At 37.5% G+C, this 20,697-nt stretch overlaps 1 protein-coding gene across 3 annotated transcripts in view; it reads right to left on the bottom strand.

Moving 5' to 3' along the window:
- LOC141427566 (EGFR adapter protein-like) overlaps nt 1-20,697 on the bottom strand; it is a 271,634-nt gene that overhangs the window by 7,662 nt on the left and 243,275 nt on the right. For all 3 annotated transcript variants that reach the window (XM_074087140.1, XM_074087141.1, XM_074087142.1), the window contains 2 exons: nt 18,434-18,514; nt 173-258 (listed from right to left, as the gene is read on the bottom strand). In XM_074087140.1, coding sequence (XP_073943241.1) covers nt 173-258; nt 18,434-18,514 — 167 coding nt within the window. The remainder of the gene's footprint in view (nt 1-172; nt 259-18,433; nt 18,515-20,697) is intronic.

The raw sequence follows: 20,697 nt of genomic DNA, 5'->3' as shown, positions 1-20,697 counted from the left end.
GCATTTATTGGGTCGATCCAAGGGTAGGTAGTTGGTAGTTTTCGCGCCATCAGCACCAACACTAGCGCTACCTACCCTGCTGCCCACTCAATGCACGCCATAGTGTATTCTACTCTAAAACCAGGCACGGTACGGGCAATATCTATAGACATTAGGTTAAATAAATAAAGACCTGTCCCTGGAGCGCGGGTAGTGGTGCGTGAGGCCAGGCAGCGAGTCGGGTGCCCGAGCACACTCGCCGCCGCTCAGCTCCGCGCTCTGAAGACAAACAAACCAACGTATCATTATCTATACTTATAAATAAAATTTAAGTGTCTCTACATGCGTCACTAATGATAAAACAACGACAGAATTTTTTGACTGTCTTATTTATTGTTTACATAGTTTAGAAAAAAAGGAAAGTAACATAATATTATTATTATTAATGTTACTTTCCTTTCAAAAAAAATATTTGTCGGGGATAACAATAATCAAGCCTGATTCATAGGATGTCAATTGACTATTACAATATCGAGATGGCGGCGAACGCCATATGACGTAATGACCGGTTACGGTGCACGTGGACGAGCTCGTTGGCCGGAGCGTCATTCTACTTCGGACTGTAGGGGCGGCAACACCTGGCTAATGATTCTATCGGTTCATCTGTCGATTAGGTCTGTTCATACTCTGATTGCCCTCTTGTTCTGAGAGGAGGCCTGTGCCCAGCAGTGGGACGTATATAGGCTGGGATGATGATACTCTGATTGGTTCTGTGATTTGATTATTATCGTTTGGTGAAATAAAAGACCTGCATTCCAAAGTAGTTCTTAGTGAAGCTCTCACTCAAGTGCCTACATCATGAACGCATCCTGACAGCGAGACAGAAGTAACCTCATTCCATCCATCATCATCGCATCTCTCCTCTCCGCTCTCGTCGACATATTCATGACAACGTGGGATAAAAAAATGGGCATATCACGAAATGGTTCCAAATCATTAAACTGATCTTCCTTTGAGGCCATCAACCAGGTCACCATACATTGAAGACAAAATAAAAATCAAACTGAAACCGACACAATTTTTAGACTACAAAAAAAAACTAAAAGTATAACACTAACATTACAATGATCATCCAAATAGGCATAGAGTAGGTATCCTTTTTACCCTTTTGAGTCATGACAAAAATAAAAACAAATATTAAGATTAATATTCACTCTACGAAAAATGACGAGAGAGACTAACAGCCTTATTCATAAAAAGTTAGAGCCTCCTTGAAGGCTCCTTGAAGGCCCGATGCTAAAAACGTGATTCATAAACGTCTGTTAGCGCTAATCAGTCGATCAAGGCTCTGCTAAAGTTAAAGGACCGTAGATCCTCCTTTATCTCCCTGCTAAGTCACAAAATGGCCGCCACAAGTTTGAACAGCTGACTTTGATATTTTTAGTGAAGGGTGAAGTTACGCAAAGATTTAAAAAAAAACAGCATAATTTATTTTCAGGAAATTGTATTTAAAAATCCTCTAAAATTACTGCTACTTTACTACTTTACTAACAATAAATATGTGAAAAATAAAATTAGGATGATTAACATAATTACGGCTTTTTGCACTTAAACATAAACATGCGAATCGGAAATGGCGGGAAAACAAACATCTCGCTTTTTTTTCCTGCTAATTTGCTGTTACTGCTGTCAATTTTTTTTTTTTAATTATCTATGAGGCCATTTTTTGTGTTTGATTTGTCAAGATTGCCAACATAACGCGTGTAATCCGTCTATCAGCAGCTCAACAACTAGTAGACTGCTAGCAAGCGTTTATGAATCATACTTCTTGACAACCGTCTAACAAGCTTAATCAGTCTGCTAAGTAACAGACCGACCAAACCTCAATTAAGGATTTTTTATGAATAAGGCTGTAACTGTTTAATATTCGTTTTGAAAAGTACGGAAGTAAAGCATCGGCATCCCAAAATTACCCTACAAATTCCATTACCTCCCCGGTAAACAATGGTAACCGAGCAATAACAGAGGCATTATTATTCTGTAATTTAACGAGCCAGTAAAAGCGCTTTAATTGTGATTTAGACGCGCATTAATAAGCTCAAACCGTCGTAAAAACGGTCTGCCATCTCTTGTTGAAGGAAATAAATATAACTCGAAAGATTGTTTTGTTATGGACAAGTAGGTATTCATAATTAGCGAGATAAATTACTGTTGTTCGTCATTAAGTGTGTATCACGAGGCACCTGTAATTTTGTACTGAAGGCAACTAGTAACTTAATTGCGAATGTAGGCCCTAGACTGACTGAAAGAAGCGACCTGTAGTACCTAGTTAATGTGTGATAGCAAACGCAATGGGAAACTGCTGGGCTACTCCGAAACTCGAAACTCGAAGTTCGTGTCGTGCGGTCCCTCTCGCTCTCGTATTAAATAGTATAAGTGTCAGAGGGACCGCACGACACGAACTTCGAGTTTCGAGTTTCGGAGTAGCCCTGCTGGGACCAATGACGCAGTCCAACTGAGAATGCGGAGCATGCGGTCATTGCAACAAGACAAGTTGTCACCTCTACTAAAGTTCGTTTCGTTTCTTTTCTTTTGATCTGATCACTGAACTTAAGGACTAAACTACTTTGGTTATGTATCGCATTAATACCTTTATGCTGTGTATGTTGCTTTGTTTTGACAGAACACTTCAAACTATTTAAAACCGTACTCTTAGCTTCAGCAGTACTAAACCAAGAATGTTAAAAGACCAATTAAATAACACACCACTTCCTTTCCATTTGGGATCGTAACGGCCTGTTTCACCACTCATTGACATACGTGACAGAAATCTGTGATGCTGTCTCAGTTCGTTATGTCCGAATAAACAGAAACGACATCACATTTCTCTGTCACATAAAATTCATCAATGAGTGGTAGAACAGGTCCTGAGTCTTCCGAAACGGCGTTATTTTATTGTTCTGTTTAATTTTAGACGACAAATGGGAAGGACCGGAAATGGCGCGTGTCGGCATGCTGCACAGGATATGGTTACGTGTATTTTTTAATAACATTGTCTACTATACTGGGCCTCACAACTAACGACAGGGTTGTCACGCATACTGTTATCTCACTTTCTTTTGCTGCTTTTTATACTAACCATAGAAAAACTAAAGAGGACGGTGTTGAACACAGAAGGGTAATTAATACTTGGATTATCAGTGTTATCTGTATTTTGTCACGTTCACCGGTATAATAGTGCTGTTATTTTAATAAACTCTCATATTACTAACTAAATAAATAATTAATAATAATTACTTAACCTTTTTTGACAATGTAAACCAATCTGAAAGTTGAGTTTTGCCCACTTTCAATGATCCGAAAGCCCAAACGCGTAAAGGGTATAGAACTCCCGTAACAATCTAATATTTAATTTGTTATACAATTTTGACCAATGCGTTGTATTATTAAAAAACGAAAGATATACAAACACTGCTCAGATAATAAAATACCAAACAAGATTACTTAAATTATACTCTACAACTTTAAATATTTAGTCTGAAACATAATTATACCTATTTGTACGATTCTATTATCGTTTCTGTGCGATTTTTTTGTTGCTTGCCAGTTAGTTGCCGTTAGAAATAAAGCAAATCAAAATGTCTAAAACAAATACGCTTGCGTCTTTCAAACAGACAAGATAATTCCACTGCGTTCTTAGCTCCCAAATCTCATTTACACGCCATGCTTAATACTGCCTTGGTCCCAGCGCAATATACAACGCTGCATAGGTGCCGCATGGCACTTTGCTTCGCCCTCGTTTGGTGTTTTGAGCGTGTGACACTTTTATTTCGAAATGGAAACATTTTCTGACCTAATTTTAAATCTAGAGCCTTTATTTCATTAGTGTGATTAGACAGCTGTTGTTAGTACGTGTGATATAAATCTGTAAAGAATGATGGGCAAATTGGCCCATATAACGAATACAAATCTCATGTAGGTTTACCACGTGAAAGCTAGTTGCATAAGCTTCATTTTCTAATACGGGGACAAACTTCAAAAACCCCGGAGAAGACAGTTATCAGCCTTCAAATATCACACACACGCAACGTTTAATACTATTATTTACGTTTACTTTCATTCCGGGTCTGTACGAACTTAAATATTTCATCATAAAATATCTCGATTCTCCCAGCCTTCAGCACAGTCTAGTCGTCATAATAACAATTACAGTAAATACGAGTAGTGGGATCAATAAGCCTACATACGTTTTAATTCTATTGGTGATTGGGTTGGGTACCATACACCCAATGCTAGAAAGCTGTAATTTTGCACGAATATGTATGTAAACTATGCCGACAAAATGGTAAAATAAAAAATTAATTTTTATACCTCCCATAGACGTAATGTGGGGGTAATTTTTTTTTCTCATCCAACCTTGTAGTGTGGAGTATCGCTGGATAGGTCTTTTAAAACCATTAGGGGGTTACTAAAACGATTTTTCGATTCAGTGATATGTTTGCAAAATATTCAACTATAAAGTGCAAATTTTCATTAAAATCGAGCGTCTCCCCCCCGTAAAATCTAAACCGGTGCGTGGAAAAATTTGAAAAAATTTATGACGGTAGTAAATATATCAAGCTCATAAATAAAACTATAACGGTTAAGTTTTCTCAAGAATTATTAGTAGTTTGGGAGTAAATAGCAGCGTAAGGTGTAAAATATACCTAAACTTGGAATATTCCGTATAAAATACGAAATTATTTTTTTCGTAATGGCTACGGAACCCAATTTCGGGCGTGTCCAACACGCTCTTGGCCGGTTTTTTATTTTCATAAAAGTGAAATGCAGTTTGACGCGTCATGAGAAGGCTTATGCAATTTAAGCCCAATGAAATTTAAGATAAGAAAGAACCAAAAATGTTTTGACTTACACGGTGTGATTTGACAAACAACGCAGCGACAAATACCTAAGTCACTGTGTATGAAATTATAAACATGAATTTAAATCTACAATTATGACGTAAGTAACAAACAACATTTTTGTTATAATGATGCAACTTGTGTTAATTAGCAAAAAAAACATTAATCATAAAGGGAACTTTGGTTCCACTTTTCTAAATTACTTTTTTTCTGCGTATTCATGGTTACTTTCAGTTTTTGTAATATGCTTGTAACGTTCGTTATTTTAATTTATTAATGGCTTGTTTCTCAAAATACGAAAAGGTAGAGTTTGGCACTAAGTACTGTTTGTAATTCAAATAATTTTGTTTTTTTATCTACGTTATTTCCATAAATTAAACGTTCGATTCCTTTAGATGCACATGACACAATACGCACAATAAACGAGCAACGATGAAACGATCGGTTATATTATTGTAACCCTAACCCTACACAACTATTTTGACTTTGATTTTTGTACACCGATAATGTTATGTGCTTTTAACAAGATGTTTCAAAATGAATCTGATACATTGTAAAGGTTTTCCATTGTGAATGTGACTCGGATTTTGACAAACTTAATTATTTCTTCTGCGAGTTTCTTCAATATAGAATTTAAAAAAAAACCATAGAAGCGAATGCTCATGTTAGATACCCTACAGTCCATACTGCCTTCGTCTAGTCATAAAAAAAGTTACTAGAACATTGTATTCTTAATTTAGATGAATTTTCGTAGCCTCGCGTGCCGCGCCGCAGTTACAGAGTGGAACGCATCTATCACGCACCGCCCGATCCGTATCTGTTATTTATATCATCTACAATGCACGATCAAATTTCAAAATTATTTTCAACTCAAGAGCTGTAAAGCCTGGATATTCGAGGCACTTGTAATGATAATGAATGATCACGATCAGTAATTTGTACCACATTACAAAAACAGCCAAGTGCCCTTCTCTGGCCACGCGACTGTCTGGAACCTTTTGACTTTGACACTAACTAAAATTAGTAGTTTAATAACTTCTGTGCCCAAGCAGTTATATATAAGTCTGCGCGTACTGTTTCACAGCTGAACACCACGCACAACACTTAACAGTATACACACTCTCATCTATGCACAACACAACACGACAGCATGGATGTGTAGAAAAATCCTTACCCAACAAAAAGAGTGAATGTGGGGTAGTTTAATAAAGCATTGTCCTCATTGAACAGTGAAGTTGTTAAAGCTTAATATTTCTCAAGTTATTTAGAAAATTAAAAAAATGGTGTTTTCAAGTTTGTGACCAATTCAATGACAATAGAAAACTACAAAAAAAGCATCCACTCTTTATTTCATTGCAAGATTTCTGTTAGAGTTTAATAAGCTAATACCAATAATAGGGTAGTTAGTTGTACAAAAAATATATATTATTATGACTTTGTCCATCAGAAGATAGTTTTCCCGTTGTACGGCAAAAAAAATGTAGAAAGCAAAATATGAGAGATACAATACAGTCCTGGTAAATCAATGATGACAGTGCGAATCAATCAATAATAGATTAAAATTAAATTTCTGTAAACAACACTTTCTTTACTGTATACATTATTATTTAGCCGGTTGGTACTTCTACTTGACGTATGTACCTGACTCACGTAACTGAAAATTTAGACAAACCAAATATTATAAACCTCTGATGTAAAATACTACACTTACAGTTTCCTTATACAATTCTGACTACAGAACCCTGAATACTGTGAAACGGACCAAATTCTTTTTCTCATTTTTAGGCAATTGAATTACGCTTGCGTCTAACAATCTTGATCATGGGAGGCCCCAATAGTTCTCGCCAGGGTTATTGGGCTCAAGCAATCCGCACGTTTTCTATCAGGTCTGTGATTTCATTTCGCGAGGCTCCACGCAAGTCTTCAATGGTTGGGCGTGGTGTTAGTTGTAAGAGATCGCGATTTTAGGGTATCGATTCATCATAATCAGCCGGAAGACGTCCATGTTGAACAAAGGATGTGTTCCCACTAGTGGGAACCCCATGGTGTGTGTGAAGTTCCCAATCCGCACTGGGCCCGCATGGGAATTACAACGGCCCAAGCCCTCTCAATCTGAGAGGAGGCCTGTGCCCAGCAGTGGGACTTATACCTATAGGCTGGGATATAATCATCAATTCTCATCGATTTGATTCTGATCTCTACAATACCTGAGGAGAAATCTCCATCAATCAATCAAATCAGCCCACATCCACCCACTGCTGAGTAAAAGCCTCTTCATTGTCACGCCATTTTGTCCGGTGAAATCTCTTATAAGTATTAATAATTTCCTACTTCAGTTCTTCGCTCACCTCTTCCTCCCAAGACCACCGATCCTAACCCCCAAAAGCCGTCGGTTATCGCTCGCGTCGAACTGTTCTTTTTGTGCGTTTAGTGCCGCTTCACACGACATGCTGGCGACACGTGCAACACAATGACACTAACCCGACTGGAGACGTCACGGTGACCCTATGTCTCCGTAGAAACTAGGACCATCGGTCGGTGAATTTATGATATGTGCGAAGCTGAAATGTATTTAGAACATAGCGTTTTTGCTCGTCTGGATCTGGATAACTAATGGAAATTCTTGGCTGCGTCTGTTTTTTCCTGTACGCTACAAAAAACCGTGTCCAATCTAAGCACAAAAGCTATTACTTGGTAAACGCGCTTCATCTTAAAGTTACATATTCGTGTATATTAAGTCGTGATCTTGCCGCGTGGTCAAGCGCAAGTCTGTATTACACGAAAGAAGCTCACGTTAGTATTTATTAACAATTTTAATTTCTGCCTGTATAGCGACGTAATGGAGAGATGTATTAGTGTTGTCGTTTTGTATGGCGTTGTCAGTAGTAACAAATTTAATTTTACCGAAAGTTGTGCGCATTCCGCCTCCGTTTAGTTTAATGCTCTAATCGTGCAACGCGGCGATTTACGTCTGTTACACCCTTTCCTGTTTGACCTTCGTGCTGATTGGCCACGTCTGAAGGTTTATGACTCTGCTACATGTAATTGGATGTAGGATTTAGTTTGGACATGGTCTCGGATTTGCGAGATATATAAGTGGTGCAATCAAACGAAGGGATAAACTTGATTAGACAGACGCAACTGGTAGCCTACAAAATGAATAGTACCTAAATTTTGGAAAATAGAGCCTAGAAAGTGAGATTTGAAATTAACGAGTTCAAAAAAAACAAAACACAAACAAAATCAAATTTAACCGTTCAACTCACAATTATATTCAGGAACGGCACCTATGAAAAAAGTATGCCGAATTTTCAAAACCAGTTGGACCGTTCTTGACCGTTCATTTAATTTTGTGATTTTATTAAATACCTATGTCTCACGAGAGCTTAACTACTATTAAATCAAAACTCGTCACCACGTCGGTGACTTTCGTTCTTTGTCGGATATTTACTTTATACTTGTTTATTTTGTGTTTATGTAATTTTCGAAATGCGAATAAACGTTTTTATTCTATTCTATTTCGGATTTTATCCTTCAAAGAAACCCCTAGAATTCCTCTTGTCATCTAAAGGAGTCTAAAATGGTTGTTATAAACTGGTAAAACATGCAACGAAAATTTCCGTCCAAATAGCTGCAATATATCATAAACGGCGCGCGTGATTTTGCATTTCATGTGTATGCTACGATATTACATTGCATGTTACGTTTCACCAGTCTGTAGGTAGGTAAGTACTATACGCGAAGCAATACCACAATTCCCTTAAAATAGTGGTACGAAGCTTTTAATTTCGCATGATCAAAATAAACAGCTCTACAGTTAACTTAGAATATATTAAGATGAACAGTGACAAGGTACAGTCACTAGCACCAATATCTGACACAACAAAGTGTGCATAAATATCTGATACGGCTGTATTCTAGGGCGGACAGATACTTTTGTATGTTCTTGTGGAATATATATGAATGTAGGTGACTGTACAGTGTGCATTTACTGGACGTCGGTCGACTTAAGCTGACGATCATACATATATACCTACACACAAAGTAAATAAGAACACGAGGTACATTATCCTACACGTCTTATTTCTGAGAAAACAAGTAAAGTAGGGGGCGTTGGATTCCTTCTCAGAAAGCGAGTATATTATAAACACATACATACATACATGTACATGAAGGTACATGAGAGTGAGTAGGTATTTACATGTTAATTGAGAATTAGGCTGAATAATAAAAAAAAGCTTTTGACGATTTTATATTTTAGCAACACGAAATGTTTACTGCGGCCTTGTCGACTTTCCACGTCGCTCGTAAATTATACTATTTTACAACTTAACCAGAGAACTTTATTGCTTAAAATATGTCGTAGTTTAACTGGTCTAATGTAGTTGAATTTATATAAATGTAAAAGGCTTGTTTATCCATGTAAAGTCGCCATGACATCGACACCGCGGCACCGTTATTATGCGTTCATCGAATTTAAATAGCAGAAATATGCCGTTTTGTTATTCACCCAAATATAGTCACAGATTACCTCGCCTCCTGATTAGGTAAATACATCCCAGTACAGGCTTTCAAAGTCAAAGTCAAAGTCAAAATATCTTTATTCAATTTAGGCTATAACAAGCACTAATGAATGTCAAAAAAAATCTACCAGCGGTTCGGAAAAACCTCTGTTGAGAAGAATCCGGCAAGAAACTCAACGTGGTATATTTTTTTTTAACAGATTTACAAAATTATTAAATGATATGTATACATCACAACTTTATTTTTAACACAGTAGGCTCGCTATTTGAAGGGATCGCTAATGCGGATCGGAATTATTTCCAAATATATAATCATTAACTTTATAATACGCCTTAGATATTAATGTCTTCTTGATAATAGATCTGAATTTTGTATCCGTTTCATTTATAATTTTTTGGAATTTTATTATAAAAACGTATGCAATTTCCCAGAAACGACTTTTTGGTTTCTCTTTCTCTAGACGTGGGCGCTAACGATGGGCCTCATTAGGAAGCTCAAAGTCACTCAAAGGGCTATGGAGAGGTCTATGCTCGGGGTTTCTCTGCGGGATAGAATCAGAAATGATGATATCCGCAGTAGAACTAAGGTTACCGACATTGCCCGAAGAATTGCGAAACTGAAGTCGCAGTGGGCGGGGCACATTGCTCGCAGGACTGACGGCCGATGGAGTCAAAAGGTTCTCGAATGGCGTCCGCGGTCCGGGAGACGAGCTGTCGGTAGGCCTCCAACAAGTTGGAGTGACGACCTGGTTAAGATCGCGGGATCGCGTTGGATGCGGAAAGCACAAGAGCGGTCTGAGTGCCTATGTCCAGCAGTGAACGTCTTTCGGCTGACATAATGACTGGCTTTCTCTTGGACCCATAGAATGTAGTTCCTACTTGGGCATAGTGCAGATTGAAAACTTTAGATATACATTACACTACTTTGCTTGTGTCCTAACCTGCGCAACACATGTGAAGAAGCAATGCTGCATGTAAAATCTCTATTTCATCCAAAAAGCTCATGATGAGATTTAATTGCAATTCTATATTCAATTCGAAAAACATTGAGGCTATTGATTAACACAAACGTTAGTATACGCTCCTAGGAATTAGGTGCAAGGTCCTAGCACTGAACCGTGGTGGCCTAGTGATTTGAACTATGGTCTCTCAAGCAGCACACCGTGGGTTCAAACCCGGGCTCGCGTCTTTGAGTTTTTCGAAATTCATGTGCGAAATTACATTCGAAACCACGAGCTTTACGGTGAATAAAAACATCGAGAGGATATCTGCGTAAATATGCGAAGCAATTCAGTGGTGTGTTGAAGTTTAAAATCCGCACTAGGCTTGCATGGAAACAACGGCCCAAGCCCTTTTGACATTCGGCATTTTGGGAAGCCTTCAGCTGTGAGATGATGATGATGATGATAAAGCGGAAAAGAGAACAAAACAGCCAGTGAAATTACCCAGCAAAATTGGTATCCTATTTATATACTGGACTGGCAATGCATCTGCAACCCTCTTTAGTACTATGACCCGCTTACTGGCGTAATGAATGGAAATCAGGTTTCCACACACTACATAGAAAAAATGAAAAAATTGTGACCCCAAGATCGAACACACGACTAAACGGTCAAGCAGATGCTTAAAAGGCCACAGGTCAAAACACTAAATAGTGGGACATGTGAATAGCGAAAAGGTAAGTCCGACCTTACAAAACGCGAGGTTTCAGCTTGAATGGTACCATTATTTATGATTTACAGGGCCATGCGTAAGGCGAAAGACGTTTATGGCATGTGTTACAAGTGCTGCTGAAATACGTGTGACTTTAATGCCGCGATATTTTTGTAATAAAGGTAACTTTGACATTTAAGATAATGGTAATGGAAATATATTTTATTTAAAAAATATTTCAATTAATATTTGTAGACGCCTGTTTTGCAACGAAATTCCTCTAGCATATGATACTTTTATGTACGATATCAGCTACTTTTTGCAATATGAGTTATTTAAAGTAAACTTACTGTTCAATGGTAGGTGTTAACGAAATGACGATTATAATTAATGATAATGATAATATTCTTGCTGACTTATCTTTCAACAGAGAAACTTGCTGATTTTGGAAGTGAGAGCGAAGATAGCTGGCAGCACCAAACCACAATACAAGTAATAGGCAGTAGATTGACTCAGCCGTATTCTTGAAATTTATACATACAGGCTAGGTTACACAGTGCAAGCTGGCATGCGAGCTGAGCCGAGTCAGTTACTGAGGTGCAGCTACTCGCATTGTGTCACCGCATCATTCAAGTTACTGTCATGTGCGAGTAGGACAGTTGCTCGCGTCCGAGTCATTTTTTGTTTTTACTCGCTACTCACCTTCCCCTACCACGCCATAAGCATCGGCTCGCACGCCGCTCGGTCGCAGAGTGTGATCGAGCGAGGCGAGTCGAGCTACTGTTAGCGAGTACACTGGCACATTAGCTGTCTACTGTCACATAAGCTGCTCGCACTGTGTAACCTCGCCTAACGGCTGGGCGGAGCGCTGGGGTTGGCGTCTTCAAAAAGTAAAACAGACGTGTGTAGATTTTTATTGCATGTGTGTAGGTTTAGGTGTTGGAATAACAGATAAAATATGTTAATTTTATGATTATTTATTTATTAATTAAATTATAAGTTGGTAATAGAAAAAAAAATTGCGTCTATTGCGGCAAGTTCGAAATGACTTGTTGTTGAATTTTATCACATGAAAAATTCTCATTCGTATGAATAGAGATAGTACCGAGCGCTATTAGCCATGTTACGGAATCGAAACAGGGGCGAATAGAGCAAGCAGCGCGGCACAGCACTAAACTAGACCAGCGATCGGACTGCGCGGCGAGCGGCGTAGCACTGCATAGTTTTGTCTTGCGAAGATCGGTTAGTGGCCGTGTAAATGACGCTTGGCTGTGTGCGTGCGTCAATTCGGGCGCTAGTATGAAGTCGAAATACTGGTGACCAAACTTTGTCTTGAAAAACGATTACAGAGCGCACAATCCATGACTATAGATATAGTAAGAGTAGATGTAAGAGAACAATCATCCCAGTAGTCCCATGATGGGACAACTCAATGGGACTAGTGGGATAGACGGAGAATTTCGGACAAAAATGTTATAGAAACATTTTAATTTGGATTTTTGATTTGACTCTGCTCAAATACAAATTTAAAAAATTCAAAGTGTCTCTTTATAGGGTTATATCTAAACATAATAAATATAACAGAAACATAATAAAATCGCGGCAAACGAAACTGGCAACGCATAATCGGTTATTAAGAACGTGTGGTGAGCTGAGCACAAACAAAAAAAAAACTTAAACCATTCAATACCAAAATGGCAGAGAAAGCTTATCTGTGTAACCACAAAGTTTTCTATTTTCAACGCAAACTAAGAACAGCGTTTCCACAAAGTCCCAACTTTACAATTCAACATTTACTTTTAATTTTCCGTCCCCGTCCCCAAGTGGACAGGTCCTACTACGAAGTGCAAAATTCGAACTTCGTATTTTGCCGTCCCGCTGACGCTTATTATATTTAATACGAGAGTGAGAGGGACGACGGTACGTTACGAACTTCGATTTTCTAATTTCGTAGTAACCCTCCAGTACAAAACACAAGACTTTCTAAACCTTCCCGTAATTAAATCCGGGCCCTAAGTTACGCGTTATTGCCTCGTCGCACGACAGTCCCTACATTCCTCCCTTTCTCGCAAATTATTTTTCCCCATGCGCGTCCTTGTCTAAGCGAGAGTGAGTCGGACGGAATTCCCATTACGACCGGTATTGCGAAGAAGCATGCACTGTTTTTGAAACAAATGTAGTTTTGTTTGGAAATTTAATGCGTGACGTGCTGTGCTCTTGAAATGGAATTTTATAGCAAACAAAATTTGTTTGTGGTGCCTAAAATAAATGGATTAAAACAATCGTAAAGTACAGTGGAACCATTTGATTCCTGACCCACCATAGAACGCTTTCCCAGTAAGTGTCATGTTGAATTCCCTTGTCAAGCAATGCGATGTCAATGTCAATATGACTTTTTCAACGAAAAGGTTTCACAGTGGGCCATGATTCAGTTGGTTTGATATCCATCTATCTATCTATCTATAACAGCTCTTATAGCGCCCATCTTCGAATATAGGCCTCCTCTCTACTTTTCCAGTCTTGCCTATCCACTGCCACTCGCATCCATTTTACGCCAGCTTGTTGCCGGATATCGTCTGTCCATCTTTTTGGTGGTCGTCGTCTACCGAGGGTATTAGCACGGGGTCTCCACTCCAGGACTCTCCTCGCCCAACGACTGTTGCTGTGTGTCGATATCCATAGTACATAATAAATGACTTATGGTTATAATCATTATCATTATAATTTCAGCCATACGACTATCACACAAGCTTTCGTTAACTGGAACTTTGAACTTCATGACGGACGATTTTATGCTACCCACAGTCAATCATCATCATCATTCCAGCCTATATACATGCGTCCCACTCCTGGGCATAGGCTCTCAGAATGAGAGGGCTTGGGCCCTAGTTCACATGCGGGCCTAGTGTGCATTATCATATCACGCATGTATTTAAAGGGTCTCTCTATTATGATTGGTTTTTTGGAGTCTTTTTGTATTTTTTATTTCAACTCCAAATTTGTTACTTTTACGGGTATCCCGTGAAACCATATCGATAATACAAACTGAGACATGGATGCACAGAAAAACCAGAACAAGAGACCAGCACTGGGAATCGAACCCAGGTCCTCAGCATTCCGTGCTGCGTGCTATAACCCCTACACCACTGCTGGACAGGAATCTAGAGACGTATTTTTCCTACGCATACATATCTCAGGTTGCTTATTTCTACTATGCTACTTAAGCAGCAGCACTAGTGATATCTATGTTGCGTCGACAGACTAACTGCTCACCCAGACAAGAGATGTCGCTACTAAGCAATCAAATTATGATTGTTTTTTTTGGAGTATTTTTGTATTTTTTATTTCAACTCCAAATTTGTTACTTTTACGGGTATCGGGGGTAATTTGATTGCTTAGTAGCGACATCTCTTGTCTGGGTGAGCGGTTAGTTCCGAACAAAAGTAGCTCAGTTTTGAGAGTAGAATCGAACCTTGGATTTAAAGGCCCATAGTCGGAGACTCCCTGTATATTACAATATGTATTTAGATCTTTTCTCTATTTAGCAAAAAGCGAAATAAGTATTAGTCGGTACTTTACCTCATTTTGGTAAATGTGAAGGTCACACGATAAAAAGCTCAGCCATAAAACCCAAGGGAGCATCATCCTCAAACAGATTCATTCACAAATCCAGTCCCCTTAAAAAAGGCAGTTTTAAAACAACAGTTCTAAAAACAAAGCATCTTTAAACTTTTATTGTAGTTAAACGCAGTTTTCCTTATCGCGGACAATGGGAAGGGACGAGTCGCCCAGTAAATTTCGTTGGTTATCGGCCCCGCGCGCAGTGGGGCCCCGCCCTAATCACTTGATTATTCTAACAGCTGTTTAAAAATAGACTAAAAGGTTACTTTTGGGGATAAAATTGTTTTGGAGGGCTTTAAAATCATTATAATAATATTTTTAAAGGAATAATTTAAGGGAACTTGAGAAATCTCGTAATGTTTAAATTCTCTTTTTTAGAAACATAAACAGTTTTCTGTGCTGTTACAGGGTTTCTACAATTTCATAAATTGAAAAAAAAATGTAAAATCTGTGTAAAGGAATTATGTATCAGAAAATGTATCTATGACCTACTGACCCATTTAGTAAAATGCAGTTTTTTCCAATGTCCAAAAAAACTGAATCCCTTGTTAATAAAAATTGCAAACTTGAAAATTACCGGTAAGTAAGTAGGCAACACTGCTAGCTATATTCTGGCTAAATACGCCAACAAAATTAAAAAAAAAAAAAAACTTTTAGAAAAAAATACATTAATCAAACTAAAAACATGATTGTTTCATTTGTTTTTATTCCACAATCCCGTTTATTTCTAACTACCTATTTCAATCAGTTTTTTTCCAATGCTTAAGAATCGACTCATTTATAATTCATTCCCTTGCAAAAATTACAGACCTGTTATTTATCTGTTAGCTTGTGCTTACGAGTTGATAACATGTGTCAAAATGTAAATTAAAACAAAACAATGTTATCAAAGTGAGCAGTAATTTACCGGATGATTTCAGCACCTGGGACTTATACGCGTTTGCGCTGTACGCGTTAGCGCCCGGTTGTAGTTATAAAACATTAAAAAAATTACAAACGTTTAAACACTAATCTAGTGACAATATTGGCTCTATTCTGGCTGTATAATATATGCCGAAGAATCATGTTGAACTGACAAAGACGAACTTCTCAAAACCTACAAAATTATTATAAACTAAACTAATAACCAACAATCATACACGTGGGAAATAGCTCCAGCAGAGGCGGCAAAATCCATAAATCAAAAGGGTATAAGTGATTTAGATTATTGGTTACTGATGTGTGTGCTTGCTCTCGCTCATAAATCAGATTTGGCTGTCGAGTTATTAGGGGAAGCATTTGCCACTGTAATAAAATAATATATTGACTGAATAAATGGAAAATAATAGACCAGTCAAGAACCTTTTCAAGACTTTTATACACCTTGCATAGTAAAATTTATTTTAATGTGTAAAGATAGAAATAGAACTCTAACCTTTAAATGAGCAATTCTTGTATGTATATATATCATCACAATCTCGGAAAATTTGGTATGTGGGGGTTTTCGGTGATGACAAATCGATCTAGCTTTGTCTTATCTCTGGTAAAACGCTTATTATCGAGTTAAATCCCAAGCAAAGCTCGGTCGTCATTAATATAACGTATAAGTACAGTGTAGATATTGTTATACAAACGCAAAAAGTAACTAGATGTTGGCTTTAATGCTATGTTTGAAGATATGATTATTATTATGTTAAGAGCGTTTATACTTGCTGAGCTGGCAACGTTGTATTTTTCTTAGTTTTTCTCGATTATTCCAAAATAAATTAATAAATTATCTACCAGATACGTAATTATATGTTTCATTTTTTTTGGAGCAGCAATGTATTGTGTACAATAATTTGATACGAGAGAGAAGCAGATTTATATTATAATTTCTGTGTTCAAACTTGAATATGACAATCCTCGTAGTTCGAAGGTCGAACAAAGTGGAAAAATCCTCGTGGATCGCGGGTCAAAACAAGTGGAATTTTACATATCCTACTGGTCCAATGGTCAAACTTAGGGGAAGAAAAGAATCCGAAATAATATGGGACAACTTTGTCGAACCACGTGGCCTGAGGGGATAAATTAATACTCAAGCGAATAATATGTTTTCTGAATCAGGATGTCTTTTAGTAGTAATTTAAACTAAAAAGTTTCCTGTTAATTTTTCCTGCTTGTGTACTTTCCTCACAAGTTCGCGGAAAAAGTATTGTATAGGTACAGTCACCAGCATTAATATCTGTCACAGCGGAGCGTGCATAAATATCTGACACGTCCTTCTTGCCCTAGAAATAGAGTCGTATCAGATATTTATGCACGCTTGTTGTGTCAGATATTGGTGCTGGTGACTGTACACCCATTAAATACATAATTAGGTTGTACAATTTTGTACCTTATTTAGTCCATTCGGCAAAGCCTCGAGGCCTGATCCCTGTACTCGACTTAAAAACCACCTAAAGTGTAACGATTGCATAAACTAGCATTTTAGCTGTCAATATATAATTTATATCACATTTTTTTTATACACAGCTCTTAAATTGTTTGTGTTACTGTCCCAAATAAAACAAAAAACTTTGTGATATTCATCCTAAATCACCGTTCATATTTCAAAATCACGCTCAATTTTCACACCCGACCCCGCCATTACCTCTACACTGTAGTGCATTTAGACCCTAGTAACACGATTATCTGTGACCAGCAACACAGCGAAAGTATCGATCTACATTGCGTTTTTTGTCAATTAATTATTAAGCAGCGAGCGTCTCAACCAGGCAATGGACAGAGAATTCGCTCGCAGTGCCGCTGATTGTTTAAAATCGAGGCCGGGGCCCTTATAATTACAGTAAGTGGACCAGGAACACGTATCATTACGACGCATTTACCGGGAGCTGGGCAGGCGCAGATTAAAGTAATAGCCGGTGAATTTGTTTAAGGATTGTTTGTTTTGTATGTAGATGAAATTATAGCTTTCTTGATCGTTATAAAGTTATTTGTTGGTCGGGTTTTATAAGGGTTTTTGTGGATGATTGTTTTACCAGATATGTTAAGCATCTGTTAAAGTGAGTATCAACTGTAACCATAGCGGGTGTTAGTTTAAAGAACAACTGGATAACACATGTCAATAGATTTAACCCTTAATAAGGCCCCGTTTATTGGAGCATACTACCACAGAATCAAAAGCAGCTATCGAATACATACCTAGCAAAAAATATTTTTAAAGCTAGTAGTATTTTCAATAATTACAATGAATTTCCAAATCAATGCATATGGTCGCTAAATCGCCTCTACCTTATTAAGGGTTTACAAACTCAGTGTAAACTCCTCGTTTTACAAGTTTTGTTTTACGTTTCACTACATAAACATTTAAATTTCAATTAAAATTGAATGTTATTCGATAATTAAATATATGTATTATACCGGGTGCGCCCTGTAACAGGAGCAAAAAAATTAAACACTGGTTCTGCTTCTCAAACGGAACTATTTTAGTTCTACAACTTTCAAAAATTAAGTAATTTTATCATTATGTTTATTCCAAACAAATTAAATGGTATTTTCAATGTACGGCATCCAATAGACTAAATGACATCGCCTGTCACGTTACAAAATGACGGATTTCGCAATACATTGTGCTTGTCCTATTAAACTTTGAACTATAATAAAAATCATAATACAAGTTATTTACAAAAGTTGTAGAACTAAAGTAGCTCAAGATGAAGAGTTGAAGCTGTGGTTTCATATTTTGCTCCTGATCCAGGGCCCACCTTGTATATTAATAATAAACAAATAACTTACCCAAAGTGGTGCGGAGGGCTGTAGCTGCGACGCGAACGCCATTCGGAACGCATCTCCTACCAGCGTGTTCAGTTCTTCCGCCTGACGAACAAACAAACAAAAGCGTTAATCACTGCCGACGAGTTCAACTAACCAAATGATCGTCGTCATCAGCCGGAAAACGTCCACTGCTGAAAAAAGGCCACAGCCTTAAAACGCCACAATGAACGACAACCGGGTACCCGCAGATCTCATTTTGTCAGTCCATCTAATGGGAGGCCTGCCAACGTTTCGGTAGGCAAAAAATAGTGGTATACTAACAAAAATATCGTATAGTTGTTCATGAAATGAAACTTGTTCAAAAATGCACGGAAAAAAAGGAATTCTTTCACCAAGAATATTCATAGTTTCAGCATTGTTCAAATCCAAGTAATTATTTTCTTTAACTAAGATAATAGTTTTAACCCAAGACAATTATTTGTCTTCATCCAATACAATAAGGCGTTGGGCTATATACGAAATATTATTGACCAAGGGTAATTGTCTTGTTGTGAAAAGTGTTATTTAAACTGTATGTGGTTGTCTATGAATATCCATAATGAAACAAGTTCTCTTAGTTTAGAGGAGTGTCATAGCTGTTGATCCATATTTTAATAATATAATATTAATAAAAAAATGTAAAAGACTTCATGTAGGTTCTCATAAATAACATAAATCATAAAAATTCAAAAAGACAAAACTTAGTAGCTTTACCAATTTTACTACATTTTCTCATAAGAGGAAAACTGAGAACAGAACTATTACCATCTGTCTTCCACTTGCCTTAGCTTTCTTAAATAAATGATGCTTAGTTAGAATACCGCTGAATGCATTAAAATTTAGAATAATTTTAAAAAAAAACTTATAGCCTCGCCGTTCATTTAAAACGCAGTAAGTGAAAGCATTATTTGCCGGTACAAAACCTCGTTCAGGCAAGAAACGTTAGCGGTATTCACCATTTTTCTACGATGCTAAGTGCTGCAAAACTTTGTAGGTAGGCGGAAGTGTGGTCGTTTTGTGGACCAGGTCCTATATGAAGTGCAAAATTCGAACTTCTTATCTTGCTGTCCCGCTGTCGCTAATATTATTTAATACGAGAGTGTAAGGAACGATACGAACTTCGACTTTAGAATTTTGCAGTAGCCCAGAGATATCGGTGTTCGATTAATTCCATTTAATTTTAGATAGCTCCATCGATACTATCAATGATTACGCCAATGTCGAGGTTGGAAAGGACACTATCAGTTAGCCGTTGTTTGGTAAATATCGAGGTGTTCGGTAGGTATATGCTTATTAATTACAGTAGGTAGAAAAATAATGTCATAATAAAACAGGTATGTTGTTATAGAATCCACATGGAGCTGGCATCAGTAAAAATAGAGGCATTTTAGTGTCAAAACAAAAGCTACTACGGCCTACGACCCACGTTACATTTTTATAGAATTAGTATTTGACACTAAACGTCAATTAAAAACATTTGCTTAGATATAATTATGTCCTAAATTTAACACGCTAGACCTAACGAACGAGGATATCCAGAGTCTTAGTCACAGAACAAAATATAAATATGTATATTCATTTTGTTTCTGCAGCAATTTCAATGTCTTTCATCCATGTCTCACGCTATCTTCATTATAGCAATGCATAAAACTAAAACTATCAAAACAAAACAATATCATGCACGTAAAGTTTTAATACTTAGTCGTAAATTTGACTTCAAACAGTCAAAATCGTGCATGCAACTGACACAGCTTTGTCTTTCTCACCAACTTTATTTCAAACAACTGTTAGTAGTAGACAAGCAAACCACTACATTTTTCAACTCAGGAATGTGTTACTAACGTCAAAGACAAACGATAGCACAATAAACATGACACAGAGACTAATATTAAGGCATCTGCATCTCTTCTAACAAATCCAATCATACTCATCGCCCAGAATATACAACATCCAACCTAAATTCTTAGAACACAATGACATTTTAAACGCACAAATAAAACTCGTGGACCCATTATCCATTTAGAATTGAATTCCTCTTAATGCATTCTTATGCCTTGAACTTTAAGGCTTTTTGTGTTGCAAACCGAAACATTGTAACCCACAAGTGTACTGCACGTACTTTTATCGATTATAGACTTTATAGGGTGTTAGCGTAGAGCTGTTATCAAACGGCATGCTGCTGTGGTAGGTGTCAGATATTTGAAGGCCGCCCACGTGGAGCTTGATGCATGAGGGTAAGAAGAAAG

This window comes from Choristoneura fumiferana, chromosome 4, assembly GCF_025370935.1.
Source record: "Choristoneura fumiferana chromosome 4, NRCan_CFum_1, whole genome shotgun sequence".
NCBI lineage: Eukaryota > Metazoa > Arthropoda > Insecta > Lepidoptera > Tortricidae > Choristoneura > Choristoneura fumiferana.
Note: the sequence above shows the minus strand (reverse complement) of the source record. Positions and strands in the feature narration are given on the sequence as shown.